Genomic DNA, 19,945 nt, shown 5'->3' with positions numbered 1-19,945 from the left:
TCACTTCGTAACAGCTTCCTTATTATTCATAGTTCAAAAGAAAAATGAATGAGAACATTTTTACGCTGGCAAACTTTATTAAGAACAGAAAAAGATTGATTAAAACAACTCGCTTGTTCAACTCAGGGAGGCTTCAATAAAATTAAAGTTAACATTATAACTTCATAAATCAGACAAGAAATGGTAGATATCCTGTAGCTTAATTAAACGTCATTTTATAATAAATCACAGAAGCAATTTTGAATGGATATTTTCTTGGGGGTATTTGAAATGACCATTAATATTCATGAATAGATTTCGTCATTTCGTATGACCATTTTTGTTATGAAAATATTGAAAGGCCGTGATCTTTTTCGTATAAAATTGCCGTTAAATACGCCTCTCTGAATGTTTTGTAAGTAATTTTTTTTGGGCCATCTTTTCTTCCGAGTATTTGTTAGTATTTCGAATATTTCTTAAAGGAAACCTTTATTTGGCTGTAAAGAACCATTTCTAGTTTTTCGATGAAAGATCGTGGCCATCCTTTGAATTTCAATTTAAAATAATCTTTTATGTATCAGACTTTGGCCAAAATTTTCGACACAATTGTCAAAGCATTGAATACTCATTGCTTTGATTTGATATTATTTTTATTCTGATGTAATGAATACGTAAATATTTTTCAGGAAATTGAGGATTACCGATATTTGAAGACAAGATTCGATTTCACTTTGTTATTTATATCTTTAACATTTAAAGTATTATACTATATATTAATTTGGCATCTCAATATTTTTTTCAAGGGCAATTTCTTTAAAGGCAAGTTGTGTGATATTTCATTACAACAAAATTAAAAACAAACTAAATTATTTCAAGGGGAATTAATACCACTAAAAGAATATTATAATAATACATGTTCACCTCAAAAATATAGAATGTCCAGTTTCAATAATAAAACTAATATTAAATCCTAAATATAAGAAAAAAATACAGAACACAGTAGCATTGGTATTATATTATAGTAATACTATCTCAGAATTCACACCAGAACGAATAAACACAAAGCATGTTCGCTCGTATGAAAAACACCTTAGGTGGCAGTTAAACAATTCCATACAATGAAAAAATATTTAACTTAAGACGAGGCCGCATGTGTATGAAATAATAAAACATTTATGCATTATAATAATCATAAGCGCTTACAAATAAAAGAAATGGGAGCAATAAGGGCTCAGGATGAAGGGTCCGTGATGTAATCGCACAGTCGCGTGACCGGCGTTATTGAATACGTGGACAATGGACCAAATTATACTCTCCCTTTGACCCATAGGGGACATTCCAAAATCTTATTTGTATAAACGTTTCTTATAGAAAAATAAATAGGGTCTCTGGACACAGCTTAAGGAATAATTTTACGCATATAGATTATCGATGAAAGCTGGAAATACAATGTCTTAAAATATTGAAATATATTCTAGGTCTTTTTTATGGCTTGGAATTTATTAAAACAGATCCGTATTTACAAAGAGTCAAAAGAATGTAAATCATTTTCAATGGAAGTTTTTGTTATAATCTAGATTCTTTTTCATAAAAGTATGTGATTGTGTTTTGTTAAATTGGCACCAAAATTTACACAGAAGTGATTCATATGCCTTACGATCAAAGATTTCAAAAACAATTAATTGTTATTATAATTTTAAGTTGATCTAAATTTAAATTTTTATACATATGATACTAGTATGATGAATTTGTAGTAGATTATATGACTCCATTCGTTTTGATTTTCTAATATTTTTATTGCTGTGCTTAAACACAAAACAACTGATGTATGTTTAACGCGTTATTATTTATTTTAATATCTCCTTACATAGCAACACAATCTGATACAAATTAGAAAATGTATAATGCAGTATTTATCAAATAAAATGTTAAAAAAATAATACTTTATATCGATTTAACTAGTCTAAACCAATCGCTAATTTTGATCTATTTGTTAATATTAATATTTAAAAAGTAGACTACGAACTAAGATGAAATTTGAGGCATATACATACCAAAATACATACATACATTTCTTACGTTATTCTCACGTGAAATTTACCATATTTTTACAATACAACAAAAACAGTTGCTATTTAAAAATCGAATAACAGAATATTCCAATACAAGACCTTAAATAAAACGAGCAGGAACGAAGAAATGAAACGGAATTCGGCTAAACACATATCGATCCAGTAAAGAAATATATCTCCCAAAAAGCGTATCCAATATCCTCCGCCTACGGCTAACCACATCAATTGTTCACTCCGGCGGTTCGTTAAACTAATTATTACCTAATTGCCCGTTCTCTCATCTGATCCCTTACTTGATCAAGTAGTCTTTTCTTTGTTAAAAGTGCTTTTCCGTTCGAAATTTATCGTCTCAACATTGAATGTCAGATAATTTTCTTTTTTAATTATGGTTGATAATGCCATCATTGTCAATAACACTTAGTCCATTGATAAATGGATAAATGGGTTAACAAACAGTCAGTGTTCTGTAAAGCAACTAATACTGTAAGGCATATTCGATCTGATTTCAGTTTTTATATCTTACGTCTTCGGGACTAGGTCTAGGAATACAAATATCTGATAATTTCTAGAACGGACGAAACGGCACGGTTTTCTGTACCTACTAATATTGTATGGCTATATTTGGTATAAGATTCAATTTCTAGCGATAAATTGGTAAGCAGGTCCTTTCACGTCAGTCTTTTTTACGCAATAGGCAGGTTTACATCGCCAATAATCCACCAACCTTGAGATCTCAGATGTTATTTTCCTCAATTCTGTAGTTACACTAGCTAACTCACCTTTCAAATGGAAACACAACAATGCAACGCTATTTGGCGGCAGAATACTAGAAAAGTGGGTGGTATATAAATCGCGTTACATATTTCCTCACGTGAAAGTGGGAGGTATGTGGGACTCATTGGTGCCTTGGACGTCGAGTGCACCCAGGTACATAGGACTCGCTTAGGCGGTCCTCAAAATATGTGTAATATTGTATTTTCCAAGTTCAATTAGGCGTTAACTTAAATGAAAAATGCGTATGAATTTTTTTTATAGACGGCTTTCTTAGTAGGTGCTGCGTTCGAAACCACTAGTACATTTATAGTATTTTTATTATAATTTTTCAGGGTGAGTGAAGCGTCGAATACGTGTGTTTATGTTTCAGTTACTTTCAATGTGAGTTAGTTTAGTGTTCAACGCGAACAGGCGTTTATTTTCGCTCATGCGAACCACAAATAAATTCTCGTTACCGAAAATGTTTCATTTTGAATTTATTCAAACAAAATGTTTGTTTTTGAACTTGAATTGCAAAATTCATAGCCCTGCATCTCATAAAGTCAAATTCGTAGTCTGGTTAAGTTTGGACTCATCTGGATACCCATACCTATCAAATTATGACTGTTCAGTGCAAACTCCATTATAACATTCTAATCTAGTGACCAAACAATATGAACTGGTCCCAAGTTCAAATTTATTAGTTTAATTGGAAGCATAAAGGACAATGGCTTTGGTTGAGAGCGGTCTATCTTTAAGAGGTCCTATCGTGGACTGTTCGGTTCTTATTCTAAGTTTGCTGTAGTTTGAGAACAGCTATAATAAACTTAACTTCAAGCATTGTACTGAGTTGTGTTTAATACTAATTAGCCTTTTTAATTTTACTTTATTCAAATAATTCTTTAATATTTTTTTCTAAAGAAATTACTAGAATTGGAAACTAATAATTTGATCAGTAAATTAGTAAATTGTGCTTCGATTTTTATTGAAACTTATTTTTTATTCATCTATATATAATAAGGCTTTGTGGATTAATTCAATGAAAACTTTTATTTCTAAATAGTAAAATAATAGCTTATTTTAATTTGCACAGAATAAAAAGATTTATTCGTAATTTTATGAATAATTAATAGAGTGCCAGAACCATGTAATACATGTTATTTTTTTTTTTCAATTTACCCAATCTATAGTGACAATTAGTGCTTGTTGATCAAAATTAATAATTAATTAAATAATTATTATTTGTCTCGTTCTAAGCGATTAAGGAAAATATTCCTTGAAAGTTGTCGAATGAAAATTTACCACAAACTTATCTACCCGCCCGCATTAATGAACCTTCTTTCAAACCTTCCCTTTAAAACGTAAAAGGAGATCTTAGCCCAGCGGTAGCAGCAGATTTTATTTAATTACTTATTTTTTTGTAATAAAAAAATGTATAAATATTTTTAGACATATTTAATCATCATCATCATCTTTATATTTAAGTAACGATTTAAAATCATTTGAACGTAATATTTGTTTGTTTAATTATGTCAATATTAAACGTATTTTTACTTTTGATAGATGAATAAAAATTTAAATTATTTCCTTTTATGTAATGACTTTGAACTAAGTAACTAATCAACTAGGTTGATTGAAGCGGAAATAATGACCTAATTATTAAAGTAAATCTTTTAATTTTTAAAACTTCAAAGATATGTTTAAAAATGGAATCTAAAATGGATGGCAAAAATATCAAAATTACTTATCAAAGTTATTTTTGTTACAATAAAAAAAATAAGTAGACGGACGGGAAATTGTGCCTCCTGGTGGTATGTGGTCGACATTATATAATAGACATATACACGAGAAATATTAGCGACTTCTCACAACCTTGGCTAAGCTTTTCATAAGTTTTTTTTTTCTTTAACTCAACAATTAATTTGTTCGATTCACTTTACCATCATATTTACGAGTATGTTGCAAAAAATATTTATTTATATGTGTGTGTGTGTGTGTGTGTGTGTGTGTGTGTAGTATATATCTACACTAGTTGTTGCCTGCGACTTTGCTCGCGTTTTCGGGATTGGTCACGAGTTAGGCAAGAAAAGTAGCCTTTCTTGGAGTTCAAGTTTCCTTCATAACAAATTTCATTAAATTCGGTTCATTAGTTTGGCAGTGAGAGAGTGATAGACAGACAGAGCTACTTTCACATTTATAATATTAGTCTGTAGTATGCGGATAGATTGGGATTTGTTCCCGTAGCTTTGTTCCCGTAGTTCTTAATTACAAAATTCAGCTATTATAAAACTGCACATTGACTATATAACTGATTCAATAGGCTGGCTGGCTTGTATATTTGGCTTATATATTTGTAAAAAAATAGAAAAAAAAAACAACTTGATGATAATCAACTTTTTGTGTGCCGGCCACAATATTCTCACTCAATGAATAAATCAACGTCATAGCATGCAACAAGATGCATTTGAATATGAGTATTATCGTCAATATAAAAAAAAAATCTTATAATATAAGACAGGAATTTTAATATAATGTATGTCCAAATCATAGAAAGGATAAAAAGACACGGAGAATACTTTACAGGAACAACCATCGAAAAATAAATGAAATAATGAGTGCGTATTTTTTTTTTTAAATTACGACGCTAGTCTTATAGTATTACAAAAATACCAACAAAAATCTATATCATTTTAAAAAAGGTACAGATAAAAAATATATCCTCTGCAGTTATTATGTAAATACATAGGATTTTATAAATTCGAATCGTTATCGTGAGTTCCCCGTGCAAAGAATAGACAGAGAAAAAAAATAGATTATTTTTAAACTAGCGACTCGAGCTTTGCACGAGTGAAATTCTGATACTAAGACTTAGTATCAGCATACTTAGTATACTACAGATTTTTCTTCTTTCTTTACTATATTGTATACATTTAATAATTACAAAAACCTTTCTCTCGATCACTCTATCTATTAGAAACACCGCATTAAAATCAGATGCGTTATTTGAAAGATCTAATCATACATAGCGACAGACGGCGGTAAGCGACTTCATTTTATTTTATGTAATGATAATACACATTTATCAATAATTTATCACTTATAATTGAGAACATTTTTAGTCTGATTTGCGAAACTTGTTTAATGTCTATAATGTCTATAGACACAAATTAGACGCACAATCCACGTACGGTGCTATATCGTTTGTGCTATATAAAATAATCCCTAATTCCTTATAAAAGTGTTATTGGAAGTGACTTTTTTATTTCATGTTGTTTAATAAGTATTAGAGTATAATTGTGCTTGTTTTTAATAATATACAAAGACACAGTATAATAAAAAATATTTAAAATACTAAAACAATCACAGTAATTACATTGAAGTGCATACTATTTGAAGAGAACGCGTAAGTACGCGATATACGCGGCGCTTACGACTTTTTGGGCGCGAGCTTTTATCGAAGAACAAGGTAAATTGAATACGCTGTGTTAACTTATTAAAGCTTACCTACATTTATTTAAAATTGAATAGAATGGAGTGTAAACATTGCTCATGCTTATTGAAAGTTGAAGAATCTATTAAATGTACTGCTTGCTTAAATATATATCATCATGGCTGCGTGGGAATTTCGCTTGCGGACTTTAAAAAGATTCTACCAATGAATAAAGCTAAATGGAAATGTCCAAGTTGTAAACAGACCAAAAAAAATAATAATATAAGTCCCATTACACCTAATGTCGCCAACGAAACCAATTTAGATCTTGCACAGCCCTATTTGAACTTGAATACTAAATCTATAATAGACCACTTTGATGAACGTTTCACTCATTTAAATTCATCTATTGAATCATTTAAAAGTTTCATAACCAATGAGTTTAAAAAAGTTACCGAAACTGTAAACGAATGGACAAAAAAAATTAAGCTCGTTGAATCATCAATTGATATGGTCATGGATCAAGTTAATAATTTTGACAAGGAAGTTACAAAAATACATAACATCGAATTGGAGTTAAATGAGCTAAAGAATTCTATGAAAGATTTAAAAGATAGCCATTACAAGAATGAACAATGGGTTCGACGTTCAAATATCCAAATTAGTGGAGTTCCCCAAAAGAAAGGCGAAAACCTTATACAGTTAATAAAGGTGCTCGCTGATAAGTGCAATTTCCCTTTGGACCCGCTTACTGACATTGACTTTATCACGAGAGTATCCAATGACATCAGGCCTAAACCAATTATTTTAAAAATGCAAGCTCGTTACAAAAAAGACGATTTTTTGTCATCGCTTCGAAAATTAAAAACTATAAGAGCTTTCGATATAGGATTCTCAGGAATGCAAAATCAAATTTACGTTAATGATCACCTTTCTACTCGCAATAAAAGTTTATTCAATGAGGCAAAGCGAAAGTCGAGGGAGAAGGGTTATTTGTTTTGTTGGGTACGTAACTGCACGATTATGGTTAGACGCACAGAAAGCTCGCCTGTCCTACACATCACTTCTCAAGATTGTTTAAAAAAAATCGTATAAGTGCGAAATTGTTTTATTTAAAACATAAGTTTCAAGTGTCTAATTTTATTTTGTTAGTATTTTTTCATAACTTTACTTTTTTAGTTAATGTCCATTTTCATGACTTTTTTAGTTATTATTTTATTGTTAGTGTTGTATTTTCTTTTATGATTTTATTCGTTTTATCTGAGCAGCGTTCATTGCGGGAATCATTTATTTATGACTTATTAGAAATAGAAACTATGAAGGAATTTTTATTACAGATATGTAATATATACAATTATTATTTGTGTTTTAAGTATTCAACATGTTCTTAAATATTTTTTATCAAAACGTCCGAGGTTTACGGACTAAAACTAATCAATTTTATAAAAATGTGCTTAATTGCGATTATGACATTATATGCCTAACAGAAACTTGGCTTTTACCTGGAATCTTTGACAGTGAATTATTTGATGCTCGATATAATGTTTATCGTAACGACCGAGATTACGAGCAGTTAGAAATGACAAAGGGAGGTGGTACTCTGATAGCGGTCCGTCGCGAAATTGATGTTGATGTGAGAAATGTTCAGTTGCCTAATTTTTCTAGTGCTGAAGTCACTTATATAAAAATTATAACTAAACACGGTATTATTAGGAAAATTTTGCATCTTTTTTGTTGTTACTTTCCACAGAATATTTCTCAAATGGATTCACAGCTTAATTTTTTTGAATTTATATCTGATTTGACTATAGAAAATTCACAAGATGATATAATTATTACAGGCGATTTTAATATACGAGATGCTGTTTGGTCATTAAATAATAATAATTCAATTTATATTTTAAATCCCTCGGAATGTCTCCTTGTACATAACATATTTGTTTTTATGAATTTTACTGGATTAAAACAATTAAATTATATTCTTAACTTAAATAACAGGCTCTTAGACTTAGTACTTTCCAATCTGAATTGTAACATATCTCGTGTGGACCCTTTATCAGAACCTGAAGATGAACATCATCCTTCCCTTTGTATTGAAGTTGATATGAATACCATTGAGCGAAATTTAAATCCAGCTATTCGAGTTGTACGTCGCTTTCACAGCGCTGATTATGATAAAATTAATTCTGAATTAGCAAAAGTTAACTGGCAACACGAATTTAAAAACAAAGATGTTAATCAGGCAGTTGATACGTTCTATCTCATCGTAAATCACATTATAGAGACATTTGTCCCGTCTAAGTGTATAAATGAGAGCAATAAATATCCACGCTGGTTTACGCGACCCTTGATAAAATTAATTAATAAAAAATTAAAATTCCACAAAAAATGGAAAATTTATGGCCAACAAAGCGATTATAACAAGTTCTCTGAATTGAGACTACAATCAAAAAACTTAGAAGGAACGTGTTATAATGAGTTTTTGGAACGAGCAGAGAATAATATTCGTTTTAGCTCAAAACAGTTTTGGTCCTATATAAAGACTAAAAAAGATCATACATCTGTACCTAATGTAATGTATTTTTACTGTCAAGTTGGATTCAATGGACACGATATAGCAAATATGTTTAATTCTTATTTTCATTCAGTTTTTGAAGATAATAGTGGAAATCAAGCAATGGATCACTATACTACTAGCGCAAATCAGACTATTATCAGCTCCATCGAGATTGTTGACAAAAAAGTAGAACGATATTTATCGAACATAGACACATCCAAGGGTTATGGTCCAGATGGAATACATCCCATTTTCTTAAAAAACTGCAGTAAAGTGTTATGTGTGCCTTTAACCATGCTTTTCAAAAAATCTTTGGACACTGGATTATTACCAACTATTTGGAAAAAATCTTTAATTAAGCCGATTTATAAGTCTGGAAATAAAAACGATATAAAAAACTATCGCGGTATTTCTAAATTGTCAGTTATTCCAAAACTTTTTGAAAAGATTGTCTATGATACGATATTTCCATTATTAAGGCCCCTACTTACCTGTAACCAACATGGTTTTATTAATAAGCGATCCACTGAGTCCAATCTGTGTGAGTTCTTGCATACAGTATTGAGTGCTATGGAAGCTGGTTTCCAGGTAGATGTCGTATACACTGATTACTCGAAAGCATTTGATAAGATATCGCACAACTTGTTATTACAAAAACTTAACAACATCGGTATACATGGTGACCTTCTACGTTGGCTTACATCTTATCTCCGCGAAAGATCTCAAGCCGTTGCTATTAAAGGATATACGTCTAGTTTTATTCCTGTAACATCGGGTGTACCGCAAGGTTCTCACCTTGGCCCTTTACTTTTTAACATTTGTATTAATGACGTAACTAATTGTTTCAAAAATTCTCAAGTTTTATTATACGCTGATGACACTAAAATTTTTAAAATAATAAAAAATAATCAAGACTGTTTTCATTTACAAGAGGATTTAAATAAATTAGGACAATATTGCATTGCTAATAATTTGCAGCTTAATGTTGATAAGTGTTGTGTAATTACATTTTCGAGAAAAAAAGAACAAATAATTTTTGACTACTCCATATTTAATACTAAATTAAAAAGGGTAACCGAGGTGAGAGACCTTGGGGTACAACTAGACAACAAACTCATATTCGATAAGCATATTGAGAAAATAGTGATGAAGTCGTATAAAATGCTCGGATTTATCTTTCGGCAAGGGGCAGATTTTAAAAATATTCAAACCTTTGTAATTTTGTACAATGCTTTCGTTAGATCACATTTAGAGTATGCGTCAACTGTTTGGAATCCACAATATGCAAAATACGTCAACTTAATTGAAAATACACAAAACAAATTTATCAGGAGGTTGCGATACAAATTTACTTTTCCTGACTCTGTCTTTTTGCCACTTGAAGAACGTAGAGAACAAAGAGACCAAATGTTTCTTTACAAAATATTAAATAATTTAATTGATTCTTCATATCTGCTCAGTAAGATTTTATTTAAATGTCCTCGTTTTAACGCTCGCTCTCAGGATACTTTTTCAATACCTATTTGTAAAACTAATTATTTCAAAAATTCTTTTCCTTTATCCTAAGATCTTGTAATAGTCATAATAGAAAATACAACCACATTGATCTGTTTAAAAATAGTTTAAGTGAATTATATAATCTTGTGAAAAATACTTATTAGTAATTAACCATAACCATATTTCATCACGTTAAAATTTTTCTTTGTCATAAATAGTTATATTTTATGTAACATCAAAATTAGTCCACTTCCCTGTTAAAACAGTAGTGGAAACTTAACTGGCATAAGTGTTAAAATATGATTATTATATTAAGTTGTAATATACGATATGCTGTATGTTTCCCTAATAAATAAATAAATAAATAAATAAAAAAAAAAAAAAAAAAAAAAAAAAAAATTTAATCTCAAAGTTTAAAATTAAATGCTACTAATCGTATACTCAATATGTAGTAGACAAAAATTGATTTTCAAATTAATTTACAATTTTAATTATTTCAACTGAAATGGTTTAAATTTTAGTCAATAGTAATCGAAAGCTATGAACAGTAAAAACATACAGTACATAATGCTCTTTTTATTTAATATTTTTGTATATAAGTAATAAATATAATTGTGCATTAGTTCAGATTAAAATGCTATAAATATTATATAGAAGTATATAAATAATGAAAGTTTCATTATTATTTTTTATTTTTTTGATTACTAATCTAATATGGGTAGTGGAGTATATTTATTTACAAAAAAAAGTAACGTAGCCAGAATGTAGATTATCGATACAGTTGATTTACAGAAAATAATGCTGTTTATCAACTTATTTTATTTATTTTTACAAAAAAAAAAACTAATGAAACCTAAACTATTTTTAAAAAAAATTACCTTTTAAAATTTAAACATAAAATTTAAAAAAATCTGACTTAGTTATGATAAATGATGTACATCGCCATCTAGCTTATATAACTATAAAGATACGAAAACTACTTTTATGTAGAAATATAAAGAATAAAACATTTTTCAGCATAATTTATTTGACATATCATATTTATTTTAAGAAACCTTTATTATGATTTTGTGTATTGAAGTAGAACATTAAAGATAGTTCCATCCGTTTGATATTGGTATGTATCTCATTATTATTATCAAAAAATATCAATATTATTTTAGTCTTACCCCATAAAGAGGGCTCAAGTAATTGGTAGAATATGAAATTGATAATATTTTATTTATCGAATTGTATCGATTTATTTTATAATAATTGGGATCAATCAGGAATAAATTCGTGTAAGCAATGATAACTATAATTTTCCTTAGATTCTGAGCTAAGAATTTTGCTGTAAGTATAAAACACGTATATAAAATAAGAGCCTCATAAGAGCGACGTACTTTATGTAAAATAAGTGCAGTCTTATGTCCTTTATAAAATTTGTTCGATATTTAGTATATAGCCTTATAAAATGGAAATTTTTGACATGATCTTCAAACAGCCCTCACGGTTTATTGGTTTAGACTTAAGAGAAAAGTTATGTGGTTCTTTAGAGAGCTCTTTAACAAGTCTTATATTTATGCTCACTTTAATTTCTATTCTTTTATTAACACTATCAAGTGAACTTATTAAATGAAATCATATTGTTAACTATTAATAATATGAAATATATTTTTAGTATATTTAGTTTAGTAATCATGTTCACACGTTAGTCTAAATAATTTCTAAGTTATATTTGACTTAAGTTTCATTGGTCAAGTATATCTGTATATACATATATATAAATAATATATAGATATAGAAAAAATATCAAATTTCTATTACATTTAGATTATTTTCTAGTAATGGTCTAGGTCATGTTATTGGTATGTGGTCATGTTTATGGTACAGTCGTTACTTCTGACTTTCCATAACACAAGTGCTTTAGGCACTTATATTTAAAAAAATAGTAATAAAAAAATACCAACGTTCGTATGTACCTACATGCGTACAAATAAAAATAAAGTTCCATTGGTCAAGTCATATAGTATATATAAATATATATATAATATCATATTGCTATTACATTTAGATTATTTTCTTGTACTGGTCTAGGTCATTGGTTCGATTCCTGGCTGAGTCGTACTGGAAAAGTTCGTTAGTTTTGGTGTTTTTGGTACCGTCGATACTTCTGATTTTCCATAGCACAAGTGCTTTAGGTACATACATTTAAAAAAAATAATAAAAAAAGATACCAACGTTCGTACGTACAAGAACAAAATAATGTACCGTCATATATTTAAGAATATACGACATAGAAGCAAAGACGGTAGCTGCATCATACCAGACCATAATATCTAGCAATTACCGTTTACAAAATATGTTACAATTTTTCAGTAGGTAACTAAGCAAACTCAAATTTAAATTCGAATCAAAATATTTTAAAGAAGAATAATAATTAATTAAAAGTTGTGATAGTTTCTATAATCTATATCTCAAGATTTACTTATAACTATACACTTAATTCATTCTTTTGTGCCGTGTCTAGCCAATTTTTAATTCTGCTTTCTTATATCGCCCTTCCACAAAGGCCTTTATGAAAGTTTAAGGCTTTTGCAAATCCGCTGCACATTTTGTGTTAAGCTGAATTTTCTCGACTTAAATTTTGCATATTGCATAAACGTCTTTACTGTACATAAAAATTTATACCACAAAAAAGGACCGCCTACATGGAGTTACGCAATTACTTGCGACTTTGAAAGCTGAAGTGGACCGGCGCAAACATTTTTTATGTTTATGTGTTTACACGTACTTCGTTTCAATGCCCAAGTGAGTCATGTGAATCATTAGTAAGTAAATAATCTAAAAAAAATATTAGAAAACTGTTTTTTATTGAACTTACATATAATTACCGGTAGTAAAAATAACTTTTTTCATAACATTCTTTATTGTATAAAGAATAAAACAGTGTCGTTAAACTTTTTGAACATAATATATTAAAACTAAATTTAATTATCGGCTAACGAAATAAATGTACAGACAAATAAAGCTGCAAGACGATTAAGCTATAAAGAATAGTGATATGTGTACAGCTATCTCCTATTTATTCGTCTAAATTGTAGCATAGTAAGACATTTGTTAAACTTAATCCGTATTTATTACTAAACAATTATTTCTAATAATCAAATTTACTTACACAAATCTAAATATGGTATGTGTATTTCATAATTTATTATTTAATTGTTTTAAAGTATTATAATGAACTATCTTTCAAATATTCGTTGAATACTAACCATTGCGATGTTCACACGTTTCGAGTTTTAAATTTTTTTTTTTTAATATTTTTATTGCGTCTGAGATAAATTCCAATTTTAATCTTAATCCCACGATCTCTATGCTCCATAACGTCACGGATGTTCTCATCACAGGTGCTTTAAATAGTAACAGTACCAAGAAATAAAAAAAATGTTGTGTAGAAACTTAACAAAAACAATTATCTGTAGGGAATATACTTACCATAAATATATTAAACTTTGACTAAAATATGTATTCTGTACATATAAAACTTAATTAAAAAAAGATTTAAAACAAAATTAAAAAAGAAAAATCTTCTCTTATAATACCTAACCGTTAAAAGTTTAACTTCTAAAGCTTAAAAACTATATTACCCATTTTTATTTAATCATAATTAAATATCTTCACAATAAAATAACACTCAATAAATTTATTTTTATATATCATTGATAACTTAAAACAGTAATTTATTAATAATAAATAAATAATTCTTACCGACAGAGTCCGTACAACGAAACAACACTGTAATTCCCAAAAGTATTATAACTTTATGAAAAGATGGCCACATCATCACAAACCACGTTTCACATCTATAAAGTCACTAAAAAAACCATATTACATTTGTACAAATGTTTGATTATATTTTGAATTAGTTACGAATCCCGCGATAGGAAGCGATCGCATTCAAGATGACGGTAATATATCTCGCCAACGTCCTATTTGCAACTGTTCGAGGGAACTTTGGCTTTTAGGAGCAAATCCTCCGCGCATGCGCCGTTTATCAACAAACTTGTACGCGATTTCCTTCTGATATCTCTAACGCTGTTTCCCATTTGAAATACAAGTAGTATGTTCTCTGAGTATGAAAGTTGCTCTAACATTTTTATACGATAGACAATTTTATATATAATACTATTACTGTTCATGTATAATCAAGAAATGAAATAGCAGTATTTATGGTAAAAGTTCCTTAAAAAATAATATAATTTTAAGTTCATAAATAATTGTTATCGAATGTTTTATTAGCATATTGAATACTAGTAGTCACCCGGTGTTGGCTGTCTTGTGTTATGCAAAAAAGTCCTTGTTTTGGAGTTCAAGTTTGCTTCATATTAAATTTCATCAAATTCGGCTTAGCGATCTAATCGTGAAAGAGCGATTGACAGACAAACAGAACTAATGTCAAATATAATATTAATATAGATCACATTGAATATCAACCGGGATGACTAATTAATATTGTCATTACAAGTCAAAATTTCATGATTTTGTACGGGTGAAATAATAAATTACACTTTTTTTTTTGTAATATTGAGATAAGCAAAATTACATTATGGAATCAGTTTCGTACCAGGCTGTCTAACCGCCCGAAATGCGTCAGTAAATTTAATGATAAGATAAGCACGCACGTTAAAAGAACATCATAATATCTCTTTATATTTGTTTAACTAAGTATCAAATACATTACATTGCTTTACATAAGCTTAAGGTTAACGTAGTATATTTTTGCATTAATTAATCATTAATACTATCCAAGATAATGACTAGACCTTTCTTGCTAAACTTACGCCAAAATTACCGTTTGTATAGCTAAATCTATATCTATAATCTATAGAACCTTAAGTTGCCAAACCGCGGTCTAGGGTAGCACCAAAGTAGGGTAGGTAAGTAGGGTAGGGTTGAACAAAGCTAGTCCATCAGTGATAGCACATACTAATACATGAACAGCCAACGAAATTTCCCACTGCTGGGCTTAGGCCTCCTCTCCCTTTGAGTAGGTTTGGAACATATTCCACCACGCTGTTCCAATGCGGGTTGGTGCAATACACATGTGGCCGAATTTCTATAAAATTAGACACATGCAGGTTTCCTAACGATGTTTTCCTTCACCACGTTACTTCCTTGTGTTAATAATTCATCTCGTGCTCGGCTTTAAAGGAAAACATCGTGAGGAAACCTTCATGTGACTAATTTCATCGAAATTCTGCTACATGTGCATTCCACCAACCCGCATTAGAACAGCTTGGTGGAATATGTTCCAAGCCCCGTCCTTAATGGAAGAGGATGCCTTATCCCAACTGAGAAATTTACAGGCTGTTACTTTACTTTCAAACGAAATTCCATAATATTACTAGTAAAAATATAATAAATATCATCTCGTGAATTAATTTCGAACAAAGCGGCGATTCTGAGTTGCTACTAAAGAAACCAGAAAGAAAAACCCATTTACGTTTTATTGACTACAGCCGGGATTTAGACTCTGGGGTTCAGAATCTAGTAGTCGTAAAAGCCAGCGACTAAATTAAGCAGCAGCTTTTTTGTTACTGTTATTTATATAAATATATTGATTGACAAATTTGCTTCATTGTAAATGGTCACCACTGAAAAGTAAATAATTTGGCCCTATAAGAAATATTATATGTATATACATATACAATGGCCCTGTAAGAAATATTCAAAAGTATACAAACATTGCCATTGCGATAACAGCTTTGGAATTTTCAAATTTAGATCTTATGACCCTTGTCATAAAACGTACATTGAACTGACTTACCCAATCAGAAATATCAATTTAACCTCAGTTTAACTAAGTAAAAACCGTTATTATATAGCTAATTATCCATCCCTTTTTCTTCTTTCACTCTACTGTTTATAGAATAGGTGGCAAACGAGCAGGAAGCTCACTCGATGAAGAGTGACTTTTTTATGGTATAGGTTGACAGACGAACATATGGGCCACCTGATGGTAAGTGGTTACCATTACCCATAGACAATGACGCTGTAAGAAATATTAACTATTCCTTACATCGCCAATGTGAAATCAACCTTGGGAACTATGTCTATGTCCATGTATGTATGTGAGTGAGCCAGTGTAACTGCATACATATGTACTATGTATGCAGTTACACTGGCTCACTCACCCTTCAAACCGGAACACAGCAATACTGAGTACTGTTATTTGGCGGTAGAATAACTGATGAGTGGTTGGTACCTACCCAGACGGGCTTGCACAAAGCCCTACCATCAAGTAAACTATCACCTCCCATGAACATGGCATTATCGGGGTCCTTACAGATGCGTTGCCGGCCTTCAAGAAAGGTGCAGTCGTCTCTTTATAGCATTTTTAAATGTAAGACATAAAAACAAATTTACAGAATTATTTTGATTTCAAGTTGTTAATTTTATGACTAAATTGTACAGATACTTGAAATATTTCAAAAAATCATTATTATTTTCATTTTTATTTAGTAATACATAGCGTGATAAAGCTGATATAGCATGTGTTGGAACAAAAAAAAATCGATAATTACTAATAAATCAATATATTAATAATCAAAGTCGAAAAAAAAAACAAAAAATAAATAAATAAAAGCAAATAAATTAAATTTATATCCACCCGTGCGATGGCGGGCCGGGCCACTAGTATTTAAATAAGTTGTTACTAATATACAGCTGTTTCAATTGAATGTATGTGACGTATTCGATTACAATTGTCTAGACGTTATGTATATTAATCCAAACGGATAAATCAGAAACTTAGCGTGAATTCATTGATTAAGTAACGTTAACGACTTCCAACTTGCAACACGTTCTAAACAGCATCAAAAGCGATGAGATGCAACTGTTTGCATACACCCTGCAAAATAAGCAAACATTAATGAATCTTATTCCAAAAGCAATAAGGGCTATAACTATTAAAATTACAAAATTCAGAGCCGACGAGTGTACAACGATGTTGGTGATTGATGATATTTAGCTTACTGTTCGCGCTGACATAGTTAATGTGTGTACATAGCTTGGGCCAAACCTTTCCGTGAATCGAATCTCAATCAAATATAATTATAATTACAAAGACATAAGGATCAAATTGGTATGAAAGTTGATATATAAATATTTCATTTATTTCGCTATAATATTGGTGTTAGGTTGTAAGAGAATATCTTTCAGTCTTTAAGTATCGTAAATGGCGAGCACGGCTTTTAGTAGACGAGCTAGATCAGATTTCTCAAAATTAACAGTGCTAAATATATTATAATGTAGTCAAGAATATTAATATTAATATTAAATTACTACTAAATTTTTATTTTAACAAGAATTCTTGACTATCTTTTGTTTTTAATTATGTATCACAATGAGATTTATTAATAAAGCTATCGGTCTCTAATTGGCATTATCTGACTACGTTTGACAACCATATTGTTATTCCCTTCCGCTCAAATCTTTCATGATTTTTCCTAGATTTGCATCATTGATTAAAGATTGATTTAAATAGTTTTATATGCACTCTTAAGTGATTATAAAACAAAAAGGGAATGACATAAAAACAATTAGTTAGACCAAAAAAAAACATTTTATGGCCCTTAGAAAATATCTGCACGAGACCAGACAACGGCACTTACTACTAGATATTATATCTAAAAATATATTTTATTAATAACTATGAGATAGAACAAGTTAGTAGCATTATTATTCTTCAGTTGAAGCATAAATGTAAATATTTATGGAACTGTTAAATTGTAATTTATTGTTACTCAGAATTTCGTAATCATTAAAATAGAGTTATGAAAGATGAGATGAACAAACGAACGGTAAGGATTTTTAATTTTTATTTCTATATATTCATTCAAATAGTTCAAAGTATTTCATATTTGAACATTAAAAACTACGAAATAGTGAACTAAATGTCGGGATTTCGTACTTTAATCAGAGTAATGAATGACTTGCCACTGTTTTTAGTATGTCGTATGATATAAAAGTAAGAATCAACTTTTTTAATATTAAGGTTACATTACAGCTGTATTTCTATATTATTGTTGGGGTGTATGTATTTTGTAAAACCCAAAAAACGGGTACTAATATAGGGATCTTTAAATAATAATATCCTTAAAATTAATTATACGAGTAATCAATAAACATATTATATTTATTATTTTATTTTAAACTAGCGACCCGCCCCGGCTTCGCACGGGTGCAATACTGATACTAAATATACTACAGAATTTGTTTATTTGCGACATCACATTGCAAACTTTACTATATTGTTCATGTATAATATACCCAAACCTTCCCCTTGAATCACACTATCTATAAAAAAACGCAGAAAAAACTTCAGCCAAGAAAACCCAATAGTATGTCTATCAAAAACAATACGATGTACTTTAAGATATATGTTTCTTACAGACTAACTTTTATAGGATTATATATAGGGGCTCAATCAAGGGGCTCGTGCCCTCATGTCCGTGGCTAACACCGGCTCCAAATATAGCAATAATTATAAGTACAGTATATAATCGTAGATCGACTTTTAAGTAGTCTAATATTTTTCATTTTATTTTACTTAGCAGGACTCTAAAAATTTTTATTACATTTTAGTGCATATTTTTCTTTGAAGTCTCTTTTTCTTTTTGATAAAATTTTTATTTATTTATTAACTATTGTTATTTCCCTCGCTAGAGAGCTCCGATAATAACCGCGTCCGATTGCCACTAAATTCAAAGTGCTATGAAAATTAGCCAATATGGTAAAAAATAAATGCCAATTTTTTTTTTATTGTGGGTCATAACTAACAGATAGACACATACCATCGCGGAGTATTTTGTAGACATTTTCGAGGTGTACAGTTCTGTAGAACATTATTTTGATATATCTCGTAGTATTTAGCCAGCGTTTGCAATATATGCGCAAAAAATGTGTCTTTTTACGACATCACATTAGAAACCACTACAAAGGCATTCTCTTTAAATCACTCACTCACTCATGCTATGCAGTGATAACGAATAGGTACAATATATACAGTTGTCACTCCATAGGAAATACAAACCACTTTGTCCGTGCGTTTTAAAACTGTAATATCTTCGAAAATATTCATTTAAATTACATGCTGTAAAGGGCCGCATTGGTCTTTATTGAATACACAATTTATTTAATGTACCTAATTGGATAAGGATTAATGCTATATTGCTTAAAATCGCTTCGAAAATAAGCCATTTTATTCTCTTAAAAATAAAAGATAAAAAAATGTTTATTGTGGGTTATCTTTAAGAGATAGACACATACCATCGCAGACTTTTTTGTAGACATTTTTGAGGTGTACAATTCTGTAGTACATTATTTTGATCTATCTAGTAGGGTTTAGCCAGCGTTTACAATGAAAGCGCAAAAAAAATTAAAAAATTTACGACATTACATGAGAAACTTTTGAATTATCAGTGTTACTTAAATATATTGTCTATGTATTATATATAAAAACCTTCCTCTCGAATCACTCTATCTATTAAAAAAACCGCATCAAAATCCGTTGCATAGTTTTAAAGATTTAAGCATAGACAGGAAAAGACAGTCAGCGAGAATCAATTTTGTTTTATACGATGTAGTGATAACAAATAGGTAATATGTACACAT

At 29.8% G+C, this 19,945-nt stretch overlaps 1 protein-coding gene across 1 annotated transcript in view; it reads right to left on the bottom strand.

Annotated features, from left to right (window-relative positions):
• The window catches only part of LOC124532638 (lachesin-like), a 79,715-nt gene extending 65,471 nt beyond the window's left edge, over positions 1-14,244 (bottom strand). Inside the window, exon 1 of the mRNA XM_047107664.1 lies at positions 14,039-14,244. Within this exon, the coding sequence (XP_046963620.1) occupies positions 14,039-14,114 (76 nt within the window). The 5' untranslated portion in view covers positions 14,115-14,244. The remainder of the gene's footprint in view (positions 1-14,038) is intronic.
• Between the last annotated feature and the right edge of the window lie 5,701 nt (positions 14,245-19,945).

Source organism: Vanessa cardui, chromosome 9 (assembly GCF_905220365.1).
Source record: "Vanessa cardui chromosome 9, ilVanCard2.1, whole genome shotgun sequence".
NCBI classification, from domain to species: domain Eukaryota; kingdom Metazoa; phylum Arthropoda; class Insecta; order Lepidoptera; family Nymphalidae; genus Vanessa; species Vanessa cardui.
The sequence above is the reverse complement of the archived record's forward strand: the minus strand, read 5'-3'. Positions and strand labels throughout refer to the sequence as shown.